Raw genomic sequence first — 13,169 nt, forward strand, 5'->3', positions numbered from 1 at the left:
CACCAGGGGGCCAGCCATCTGAATAGTGGGTGGCAGCGGCGCCAGCGACAATATATAGATTCATGCAATGCATGAATCTATGTATTGTTGACTTCATGGATGGTGCAGGAGAGAGGGGGCGGCGCTCCTGCGCCCACTATCGACGCACTGCCACTGTTTGCAAGCCATGTGCTGTAGGGGCACTCGTGTGTGTGTGTGTGTGTGTGCATGCTCCCGAGCTGAGCTGTGTGCGTCCATAGACGCATACGGCATATCTCAGCCATGTCCCTACTTACAGGGTTTGAGTGATGGCAGCAAGACCCAATCATTTCCGCTGCTATCAGTGGAGCCTGTGAAAAGAGGAAGAGAGCAGTGCAAAACTGCTAAATGATTTACCTGGATACATTTTCCTGTGGTTTTCTTTTTTTTTTTTTTTTATACATAAGATTAGACAAATTCAGTAGGTAGTCAAGATGGAAGACCAGTCGAGTAAGCAAGTAATTAATTTATTAAATATAATATATATCGAACTCAGCTTGGAGAATCATTACATGTCGTTTAGCACATTGAAAATCAAGACGAGCGCAATATGAAGCTTCTGTTATAAATACAGGAAAAGAACAACAAGGTAACCCAAATTTAGTATCTATTATAAGCGACACAATAGGTCGCAGAATACTTAATGGGAAATAAAAGCAACAACCCTTCATAGGAAAGTCATGAGTATCAATGGCTACGTGTTATTTTCGTACCATTTTTTCCAAGGGGCCCAAGAGATTACGTGTTTAGGTAAGGTAAACATTGACACAGCCATTATCCTCTCATACGTGTAGTGGATATTAGTTAAATCAATAGCTTCCAAAATGCTAGGAGGACATGGATCTTTCCATTTCCTGTGGTTTTCTTGATTGGAGAATCAGTATATCACATGATAACATCTGATTGCTCACTGTTCTCGTACCGTGTCAGATAGCTTATGTGCGATCACACCTGTAAAAAGCCTGCTTCAGTTTTACAAGCTTGTTTTTTTCTGGCCTTTTGTTTTTAATGTAAAGGAAGGATTCCTGAGGATACATAGTTGGCACTTGTTTGTCTGTGACTCATCAAACCTGTGGGACATAAGTAAAGTAGAATTCTTGATATACAATAAACTGCGTGAAGATTTCATTTGTAGAGGTACCAACAAGTTACTTGGTTGCAGCCACTCCTAATCTATAAAGCCCTTGTAGTTTGCGACTTTGATAAAATGTTAAAGCTGAACTCCGAGCATATAAAGAGGTCAAAAATAAATGCAGCTAGATATTAAACAAGAAATCCATTACATTATTATTTTTAAGAAAAAAATGGCAGGAAATTTGAGGCAACTTTCGGACTTTCTTGGTACGGTAAAGACTCACATATGCAAATTAACATTATTATTTTAGTTTTTTTAATGCAACTAGTGCAAGTACCTACATTTTGATCTGGTACAGTGCCTTGGAAAAGTATTCTCTGAAGCACCTAAAGAAGACTGCTTTTAAAGTGTTACTAAACCCAGGACCCTGCATCCACTATATCTGGTCTCCCTCAGTACAAAGCACATGGAAATGCAATTATTTAGTAAATATAAACTGATAAATACCTTTTCTCATCAGCAGTATATAGCAATCTTGGAACTTATATCAATGCCAGATTAAAGCTTGTAACAGGAGTGACTTTTGGGCACAGATTGAGCCAGGAGATGGGGGACACATGTTGGATTGTTTTGGCGTGGACAGTGATCTACAGTATATTCCTTAATGCCTGCAAAGAATATTCTATGACTCATCTCTCTGTGAATACTGTTAACATGTTAAATAAGGCTGGCTCTTGAAAGGCCTTTAATTGTGTGATAACACAGTTTAAAGCCTATTGATGCTCAGAGGTGTGAATAGGTGTCAAGCTGTATGCGGAGACAGAACGTCTGCCTAGGAATGTGGATTGAGAAGAGATCATTGTGTGATGGTGTTTTGTTTGAGTTCTGTTAATGAAGGAACGTGCAGTGATTAGGTCATGATAATTATAGCCCGGCGCCGAGATGTCTAGAATGTTTAGTAATTAGCTCAAAGAATGTGATTGAAGCCCCCCACGGTGTGATGTGTGGGTGGGGAGTTGATTGTTCCTTTCATGCCTTGTTCTGCATAAAAAGCTGAGAAGAAACCATTAAAAGTTAGTTCATATTTTGACGCAGTAACAGAGCTTGTCAGTCTCGTTATTGAGGGAATTCCTATGGAATGGATCGGGTCTGCCTGTTGGTTGGAGTGTCGATAAGCTGTCGTGGGTTGATGGAAGGTCATAAACAGTGGTGACCGTTACAAAGCTTGTAGGAGGAGTTTTCATTCTCCTCTGACTGGTCTTTGAGGCTGCATGACCCCTGACCTTCTATCTGGACAATGCTGATTGACCCTGTGCTGATCACATGCACCCTCCCCATGTGTGTGCGTGTAATATATATATATATATATATATATATATATATATATATATATATATATATATATATATATATATACCAAACTGAGCATGTTCAGAGTGCCACCAAGGCTCTGTACTATCAGGAGATGGACTGGGGACTGTTGGAGGGGAGGATCAGAGAAGACGAGATCAAATAGCCTAATAACGCAATGAGGTGGATTAACCCCTTAGGTACCACAGTGAGTGGTGCTTTTGTTTACTGCATATACAGACTGATTTTATTGTTAAACTCTCTTCTGATCTCTTCTAAAATGTGTTTCAGGGTAAAAAAAATAAATAAAAAAAAACACATGCAGTACATATATGACAATTTTTCACATGTTTTCTATTTCGGTAGCACAGGCTTACAAAGAACCAATAAGAAAAATTTTTAAAACATCCAGAAAAGTGCTTATAAATATAGTGATTGACAATGTACAGCTAAATCGAACATAAGTGATGTGAAATTCAAATCTAACATTCGTTGTGGTTCAGATGCATTACATTTTTTATGTTCTGCACTATATATCACTTGAATTTAGCATTATTTTTGTCGCAATTCGTTTTTTTCCGCGTTCATACACTGCACCAGCGGAAGATCGTTCTGTAAATGAAAGCGCACAGAAATAATGTGAATATTTTCATTCACAGAACAATCTCCCTCTAGTGAAATGTTATCATTTATTGTCATTCCTGAGCTCAGGGCAGAACATTTCCACATTGGTACATTGTATACTTTTATTTAACTGTGCAGTGCAGAGTACCCCTCATTGTTAGTTTGTGTTATTTTGTATATTGCTAAAATATCGACTGCCTACTGCCAGGTGATAATTAACTGATGTGTGTGCTTTAGTGAATTGCCTTTAACCACTTGCGGACTGTCGTACATGTACATCGCCAGTTCGCAAGCTTATACCGGGCTGATGCCTGCAGCCGCATCAACTCGTTATTTTTTTTGCAGGCGACTCTCTATGTTGTAAAAGTGATTCATGTGGCTAATTAGCTGCTAGATCACTTTTAAAGGCACCAGGAGGGGTAGTTCCCTGCCCCCCCCTCTCACTCCACTGGAGAGCCCAGAACTGAAGCCAGCTTACCATAGGGTTCATCAGGCACTGGAAGTGTCGAGTAATTTGTCACTTCTGGTTCCCGTCTTTTATTAAGCTGTTACTAGCTTGTACAGGCATAGGATCAGACCAATCTTGGTATGATTTGATAATGTTAAGGGCAGAGGAGACATCTCAGTAAGGCATCGCACGCATATATTGTGCGATTTTGTTCTGCAACTTTGTACATCAAAGTCACATGGCAAGTGGTTCCCCATGTTTTCCAATGATAACCATTCATAAATGTGCGACTTAAAGTTGCAGCGACTTCAAAGTAGTTAATGCACTACTTTGCTCCGACTTTCATGCAACTTGAGGGCCATGGACTTCAATGTTGACCTTTAAAGCGGAGGTCCACACAAAAATTGAACCTCCGCTGTCCAGATTCCTCCCCCCCCTCCGGTGTCACATTTGGCACTTTTAAGGGGGGAACAGATACCTGGTATTTGCACCCACTTCCAGGCATAGACACGCGCATTATCTGCGGGAGTTTACACCACGTCCGCCCCCCCCCCCCCGCTGCCTTCTGGGAGATGCACGGTTCCCAGAAGACAGCAGGGACCAGTGGCATTGCGCAGCGCGAGTCGCGCATGCGCAGTAGGTGTGTGTGTGTGTGTGTGTGTATATAATATAATATAATATATAAAAAATATAATATATATATATATATATATATATATATATATATATATATATATATATATATTCTAATATATAAAATTAGGGACACGTATCATCGCAAACGTTTTAGCAAGAGCAAAAAATCTAGCTCTAGACCTCCTTTGTAACTTTGTTTGAAGCATCGCCTATGCAGATTTTTAGGTATTGTAGTTTGTCGTCATTCCATGAGCATGCACAATTTTAAAGTGTAACATGTCAGGTATCTATTTACTTGGTGTCGCATCTTTTTTTATACAAAAAAAAAAATGGGTTATAACTTTATTAATTTTTTGGCATTAAAATTTTATAAAATGTATTTTATACAAAAAAACGGTTTGAAAAAACGCTGTGCAGATACCGTATGACATAAAAAAAATTGCAACAACCACCATTTTTTTCCCCTCTAGGACATCCACTAATACATTTTTATATATATATATATATATATATATATATGTCATACGGTATCTGCACAGCGTTTTTTTCAAACCGTTTTTATTTTTTGGGTGGGTAATTTTCTAGCAAAAAAAATACAGATTTTTACTTGTAAACAAAAAGTGTCAGAAAAGACCTGGACTTAGTGGTTAACGATGTATTTATTTATTTTGCATTCAATATTTTACTTTGACCAATTTACTCTCATTATGTCATCCGATGTTTCTGAAAAATTAGTCACGTGACCTTCATATCGCATGCGGAATTCTTTTTTGAATTGCACCCTAGATTGTTTGTTGTTTCTCAATGTCTGCCCCTCTTCCCCCACTATACAAGTAGCATTGAGGTTTCCATTGTGAGCTGCTGCACTGTTTACAGCACTATGAACAATGCTCAGGCAGCTGGTCAATGCATATTTACATCCTGTAAGTCATAATTATTTCTTTCATAAAATTCTGTTCTCTCCTAAGAATGGTTTCATGTTCCTTCCTCTTTTTCTCCTACACAGGCTGGAAGAATAAAAGCGGTTGGGATTGTTGGCATTGAGAGAAAGCTGGAAGAGAAAAGAAAGGAGACTGACAAAAACATTTCCGAGGTTAGTGTTCCACTGACCCTTCTCAGAGTCCGCCCTGGTGATCTAGGACTTGTCACTCACTGGCTGCTAGAACTACAAGTCAAAGCCTGTCCTACCTACCTGGACCACCTCGTTCTGAATATTGAATCGGCCTACTACACATGAATGTTAAAGAGGAGCTACTGTCTCCTACTCATAAATTCAATAAACACATCCCCATGATCTCTACAAATCCCTGTATTTGGATATGATCAATATTGTGATTACAATCCTTACTTGCCAAATGTCCTGGTTACTGGCCCCTGTTGAAATGCTGGCAGCGGCCATCTTAGTTGTGGGCCAGCACCCATGAGTTCCGGGATGTAGTGCAGGTGGTTTACCCAGCATGCACCTTTTGATCGTGCGTGCGCATTAGTGATCGTGCCCAACACACAGTGTATCCACAAGATTTGATGATTAGATTACCCGAAGACTCCTGGGATCAGGGCTGTCTTTTCCATTGGGCACGCTGGGAAGTTGCCCGGGGGCCCCACTTGCCTGGGGGGCCCCCATCGGCTGCCCAGCAACCCCAGTAAAAAAAATGGTGGAGAGCAGCGGGTCAGAACTGTAGAACTGTATCGTGTCTACAGTCTCTGAGGAAGAGTCTGAAGAGGAGTCAAGAGTGGGAGCGCCTCCGGGATGGGGGTCACGGGAGAAGTCAGACATGAGGAGACAGTAGGATAAAACCAGAGCAGCCATGCTGGAGCCATCTGACTGAGCCGTGCATGTTGCACCTGAGAGGAGATCAGTGATAGCGCCGCCAGGCCAGTCTAAGGGGCAGGTGGTTGCTGATGTAAGGGGGGAGTGAATACAAAAATATTAGTGACCCCCCCTTACCTTAGTGTATTTACTCTACGGAAGGTGGTCTCTGGTCACCAGAGTGCCCCACACATCAGAGTTCCTGGTGTTCCCCTTTACATCAGAGTCTGCAGGATTCCCCCTTACAGTGCAAGGACCCTGATGTAAGTGGGAACTCTGATGTAAAGAGAAAGCAGTGAACTCTGATATAAGGTAGTCTCTGGTCACCAGAGTCCCCCTCCACATCAGAGTTCCCCCTTACATCATAATCTGCAGCGTTCCCCTTTACATAAGAGTTCCCTTTCACTGTAAGGGGGAATCCTGCAGACTCTGATGTAAGAGGAAACTCTGAGAAGGCTGGGTTATAGTAACCTACCCTTCTTGTCAATGAAGAAATTTGTAAAACTGTAATTTTAGGTACTTTTTTTTGCAGTGCCAGTAAAATAAATGTGGTTCTGCCAGTAAATTTCATGATTTTTGTCAGTAAAATCTCGTGCACGATTGTGTAGACAGGGCCCCAGTGCACTGTATTGCCCGGGGGCCTATAATTCTCTTAAGATGCCACTGCCTGGGATAGATGACACAGATATCCCAAGAGTCCACAGGATCACTTAATGATGGAATGGCCTAGGTGTCCGGGACCAAAAGTGCAAGAAAATGAAAATATGGTACTTCTAAATGTTGATTATATCCATACTGCGGCTGGCATTGTAAAAAGCATACGTTGAAAAAATAGGTGAAGATCCACATCTATAGTTGGGGCTCATTCACACAGGGAGCCAGGGAGCCACAGATCGACTGTCCACCTAAAGATGGACATGCAGTTACTTAGGGCTAAACATATGCTACAACTATAATTCCTTGCTTCATGGCTGCTGCAAAATCGAAACTGCAGTTCGCACTCGGCAGGTGATACCACTTCCAAGTGCGACCTATTTACTTGTATGGGGTGGTTCAGTGTTTTTAGGGTTAAAACAGGAACTGAGGAGGTGACATATCGCCTCCTCACCGCCTGTTAAATGCAGATCGCTTTCAAAGGGGGCCGTTTTCATGTGAAAATTTTCCCTTATGGTCCTATATTTAAAGTTGACATAAACACGATTTTTTTTTTTTTTTGCTGTCACAATGTAGAATATACGATTTACTATCATCTGTGCCCAGTCTTGCCACAAAGAGTTAATCCAGCTCTGAGCAATCCTCTTTTCTTTTTTCAGTGAGATAAACGGACAAACAGGAGAAAACTTTTGTCTGTTCTTCCCCCTTGCTGTGAATGGCAGGTTATTTACATATCTCATGCACTAGCCCAGTGATGGCGAACCTTGGCACCCCAGATGTTTTGGAACTACATTTCCCATTATGCTGAGGCACTCTAAAGTGTTGTTGAGCATCATGGGAAATGTAGTTCCAAAACATCTGGGGTGCCAAGGTTCACTATCACTGCACTAGCCTGAGACAGGCATTATTTTTTAATTCCCACCCCCACTCCTTTTCTGAAGTCATGTGGTTACTTTTCTGGATTTTGACTGAATGTTGGTGATCATAGCAGAATTTAGTGTAAGGAATACACAGGAGAAAATGCATTTTGACGAGGGGAGTGTAGAGGTGGGTGGGGAGTCTACTGACATCATGACTCCACCCACAGAGCTCCAGACAACAGACCCACCCACAGAATCTGCAGTTTTTCAGTTCTCATAACAGACAGAGGGGAGACATTTGACAGGTAAGGATACATGTAGGAGGCTTGTATATCCTTATAGATCAGCACTATGGCAGTAGTTTAGAAAGGATGAGAGTGGGTTTACACCCACTTTAAATGTTTTAATTGTGTTATGCTTTAGGCAACAACGGCTAATATAAAATATGAAAAATAGTTCAGTATCATTCTATTGAAATGAAATGTATCCCAGACATTGCTGCAATTGAAGAGATGATCACAGATGAGCAGATGTCTCACCGTTATATTTGTGACTTGTACTGTTCCTCTTAAAGAGACTAGAATCAATAGAATGAAAACTATAAAAAAGGGACCAGTAAAAGGATTGAGCCGGCAACTTTGTAGTCCATATAGTGATTTTAATGGTTTGTTACAAAAAAGTGACAAGCAAAACAGCTGACGCGTTTCAGCAACAGACTTGGCCGTAGCATGGAAAAAAAGGGACCCCTGCAAAGAAAATGCTGACTTGTCCTGTCACCCGTCCTGCTTGTTGTAGAACCTTCAGCATCCCACAGATTTTTCAGGTTTGTTGGATGTCTGGTCCCCCCTCAGAGCCGTGTGGGTTCTCTCTTGGGCTACAAAAGAACTAGTGTGTGCTGTAGTCACATGAGGCTGGAACCAATAAGGAATGACCCGTTACAGTACAACCTATAATAAGCTAGTATTAAAACAGAAGTATGTTGTTGTTTTTTTGCCCATTCATACTTGCCTAGGTGGATGCAGCATCGCTCCGATGCTGCATCTGTCCCCTGGTGCATCTGCACTAAGAAACAAGCGATTGTACACCGCTAATGGCTCGGTTCTCACAGATCCCTGAGCGAAGAGCTGCTGCTTGTCAATCAGCAGCTCTCCTCTCTGCTCCCTCCTCGCTCACCGGAGTTCTGGGCTGTGGAGGGGCGGGGGGCAGTTGTCTCTCTGGTTCTCAGCGGCTCGCTGACAGGCTGAGCCAGGTATCAGTCCAGGCATCTGACGGATCCAGACTTTATTGTCAGGATAATGCTGTCCCTGCACTGATTCCTGTGACATCAGCAGAGAGCGGACTTCAGACCACTATCTGCTGATAATGGGTCACAGGGGTGCAAAAATAATTGCACTCCTGTGACCCAGAGGAGAAGCCCAGCCAAATGAGCTCAAGCTGAACTTCTCCTTTAATAGAATATTTTCTTGTATGACTTGATCCAGTCAATTTCTGATTGCATTGGATTGTCAGTTATCCAACATTTTAAAGTCATCACAGCAGAATAGGCCTTAGAGCTCAACCCTGGTTAAAGTGATACTAAAGTAGGATTTTTTTTTTTTTTTATTTAAAAAAAAAAAAAAAAAAAGAGGATATACTTGCTTGTTCTGTGCAACGATATTCCACAAAGTAGTCCCTTACCTCCTCTTCGGACAGTCCCCCCACCAGCAGGCCCGTCGCGACAAGGCAAGCAAACCAAGCAATTGCTTGGGCCCCCGAGCTGGCCTGGGGCCCCAAGCAGGTTTATAGAGAGCCTCAGGCGGCTGCAGCACTGCTGCCTCTCTCGTCACTTCTTCCCCTTCCCTGTAGCGTGGCCGAGCTCCTCTTCCTTTCTCCTGTCAGCACCGCGCTGTACAGGAGATTCAGTTTCCTGTTCCCGGACTAACAGGAAGTGCACACTGAGTGCTCACTTCCTTTGAGTCTGGCCTGGAACAGGAAACTGAATCTCCTGCCGCGCGGTACAGTAGGGAGGGGGGGAGTAAAAAGAACATGGGGGGGGGTAAAAAGAACATGGGGGAGTAAAAAAACATAGGGAGGGGGAGTAAAAAAAACATGGGGTAGTTGTAGGCTTTGGGTGCGTGCATGCGTGGGGGGGGGGGGGGGGCTCCGTGTCCATTTTGCTTGGGGCCCCCAAATTCCTTCAAACGGCCCTGCCCACCAGCACTGTCTGCTTCTCCTTGCTCCGGGTCCCTCCCTAGCAAACCAGCTCCTTATTCCTGTGGGAGCACCCCGCCCATAGACAGACACAGCACTGGCAAGGCATGTCTCCATTCCCTTCTCAAAGGAGTTTGACTGACAGCAGCAGGAGCCAGATTTTTAGGTGGGGGGACAGTTAGTGGGGCTTTTTTTTTTTAAGGGAATCTATTAAAGTAAAAAACGTTTTTCCTTTCGAACCATTTTAATTCTCCGGGGCTGAATGACGCCCATGATGTCCAATGTTTTCTCTATGTATCTGTGTATACGGCTCTTATATTTCCAGTCTGTTCATGTATTCATTCCTCAGTTTTTTAGATGCCTGTTCTCTGTGCGCGCCATTCTTGGGGATTTTCCTATATTGCTTTGCGGTGTACTCCAACAAATCCATGTAGACAATAGGCAGCTATATTAGTGTTGCTTGTACTTGGCTTTACATAGCAGATGCCTGACACAGCTTGCATCTCTTTCTCCTTCTGGTAGGTAAGGAATCTAGTTTATCGTGTAGATAACGGCAGTACACCGCAGCTTTATTGTTCATATATTTTTGTCCCAGGTTGCACATGTATGCTGGTTTTTCTTTATTGTTGTATTATTTTAGGGAAGGTGCCCAATTTCATTTTATATACAAGGGTACCTACAAAACCTGGTGCTAAAATGGAGCAGTTATCTTAACAATCGGTCAAATGTCAACTTTCAAATACCGGAGAAAAGACTGGACAGCCGCACTTCAACAAAATTCTTAAAAAGTTGCTTTTAATTGTAAAAAATGGAAACAGCACTACAAGTCACAGCAGACAGTGGGGTGGATAGCGGACGCGTTTCGCACTGGGGTATCACGCTTATGACTAAGCGCTGATACCCCAGTGCGAAACGCGTCAGCTATCCACCCCACTGTCTGCTGTGACTTGTAGTGCTGTTTCCATTTTTTACAATTAAAAGCAACTTTTTAAGAATTTTGTTGAAGTGCGGCTGTCCAGTCTTTTCTCCGGTCTTCGCTTTGTGCATTGCCAGCACCCACGCTTCTGAGAGGACACTGATTGCTGAGTGCACTCACCCAGAGCGGCAGTTCCCCTTTCTCTATCAACTTTCAAATAAAGTAAAGAAATGGCTGCTATTGGTAACAGAACCACTTTTGCTTAGAGGATAAGTTCACCTTTCATAACATGTTACACCCATATTCCGGGTTTAACATAAATACACCGGCCCCCGCACCTCCCTGATCCCCGCTGTACCAGCTAGCAGGGATTCTTCTCCACTCACTAGCTGTCATATTTTTTTTTTAGGTGGTCGTGTGGGTCTCCACCCACCTGGCTGTGTCAGTTGTTCACAGCGCTCTGTGAATGGAAAACAACAAGGTCCAGCAGCCTTTGGGGCTGTCAGCTTGTATTTTTCAATGAACTCCCATGGCGCTGTGAGAGGGGTGAGATTCAGTAGTTCTGTTCTGTGACAGTCGTCTTCATACAATGCAATGAATGAGCATTGTCACCCTAGTACTGAAAGTGTGTTACCGGCAGGATCATCAGGTGGAAATAAAGGAAACCAATAATTAAAAAAGAAAAGGCTAATGCAGCGTTCATATCGAAGGATCAGTAAGCTGCAATATGTTACATTTATGTTGCTAAAATTTAAAATCTGTGTGTGCAGCTCCTGTAATGTTCTTTCTATAGACCTAAGGTCCTTTTTTTTTTTTTTTTTTGCTTCCTCCTGGAGTTTCCTCTAGATTTTCCTGTCTGTGAACACTCAAGTTCACAACTTTCTTCTTTGAACTATTCTTTTTACTGCAATCTTAGAATCCGATTCATCTTGTTATTCCTAGACTACTTCTGCTACAGGAAATAGTCTGGGAAGGGTCTTGAGCGGCCGTGAGCAATTCTGGGCTTCTGGGGCATTACCTTTTAAGGAGTATAGTGCTACATCTAGGCATGCTTGCATTCAGTGTGTGTGTGTGTGTGTGTGTGTGTATATACAAATATATGCATGCAATATATATATATATATTATAAAATACATACACAAGAGAGAAGATCTGGTTCTCAATCTGCTTTCCAATTGCCCCTAATGCTCGTCAGTAGAATGAGGTCAGGACTCTCACTATGGGCCAGTCAAGTTCCTCCACACAAAACTCATCAATCCATGTCTTTATGGTTTTGTTCACAAGGACACAATCACGCTGGAAGAGAAAAAGTACTTCCCCAAACTGTCATTCATCATTGTCTAATCAGGGGTCTCAAACTGGTGGCCCTCCAGCTGTTGCGAAACTACAAGTACCATGATGCATTGCAAGGCTGAGAGTTGCAAGCATGACTCCCGCAGGCAGAGGCATGATGGGACTTGTAGTTTTGCAACAGCTGGAGGGCCGCCAGTTTGAGACTCCTGCTCTAAAGCATCTTTGTATGCTAAAGCTGAGCTCTGGGGAAATCAAACAAGCTCCCTTGCAGTGGAGCTGCTTCTGCACTGCAGGTGTTAAAGGGGTTGTAAAGGTACATATATATTTGTTCCCCCCCTAAATAGCTTCCTTTACCTTAGTGCAGTCCTCCTTCACTTACCTCATCCTTCCGTTTTGCTTTTAAATGTCCTTATTTCTTCTGAGAAATCCTCACTTCCTGTTCTTCTGTCTGTAACTACACAGTAATGCAAGGCTTTCTCCCTGGTGTGGAGTGTCGTGCTCACCCCCTCCCTTGGACTACAGGAGAGTCAGGATGCCCACTAACACACAGCTCCCTTCTCTATCTGCAATGTAGAGAGCGTCCTGACTCTCCTGTAGTCCAAGGGAGGGGGCGAGCACAACACTCCACACCAGGGAGAAAGCCTCGCATTATTGTGTGGAGTTACAGACAGAAGAACAGGAAGTGAGGATTTCTCAGAAGAAATAAGGACATTTAAAAGCAAAACGGAAGGATGAGGTAAGTGAAGGAGGACTGCACTAAGGTAAAGGAAGCTATTTAGGGGGAAAAAATTGTACCTTTACAATCCCTTTAAATTCTTGTTTAGGTCTAGGAGATCGGCCCTTTGCTTGCAGTCTTTTCTCTCCCATGCTCCATCGATCAAATGCCTTCTGATGTTATCAAGACCACTGCAAAGTGCATTACCCTGTATTGGATGTGATGATGATGAGGGACAGTCCACTACTAGAATGTGAGGGAGTAGAAGAGTGTCGGCTGTCTGGGGAGCGGAGGATCAGGTAAGTAAAACTGCTTTTAGTGACCCCCTAGATCTAAACAGTCATGTAACCCTTACAGTGCAGGAGCAACCCTACTGCATGGAAGGATTTTTTTCTTTTCCTGGAGATGAGCTTTAACAGCAACCTTCACTGGAAACCCCTGACCTCCATCATTTAGAGAAGGGGCGTCAAAGACAACTTCATTGCAGGCCGCATCAGATTTATGGTTGCCGTCAAAGGGCCAGTCTTATCTGTAACTCAAACTGGTGGCCCTCCAGCGGTTGCGAAACGACATATCCCAT

The 13,169-nt window shown here is 42.9% G+C and overlaps 1 protein-coding gene across 1 annotated transcript in view; it reads left to right on the forward strand.

The window, feature by feature from the left end:
• VPS36 (vacuolar protein sorting 36 homolog) overlaps positions 1-13,169 on the forward strand; it is a 75,762-nt gene that overhangs the window by 30,983 nt on the left and 31,610 nt on the right. Inside the window, exon 6 of the mRNA XM_040340343.1 lies at positions 5,158-5,244. Coding sequence (XP_040196277.1) covers positions 5,158-5,244 — 87 coding nt within the window. The remainder of the gene's footprint in view (positions 1-5,157; positions 5,245-13,169) is intronic.

This window comes from Rana temporaria, chromosome 2 (genome assembly GCF_905171775.1).
Source record: "Rana temporaria chromosome 2, aRanTem1.1, whole genome shotgun sequence".
In the NCBI taxonomy this organism is placed as follows: Eukaryota; Metazoa; Chordata; class Amphibia; order Anura; family Ranidae; genus Rana; species Rana temporaria.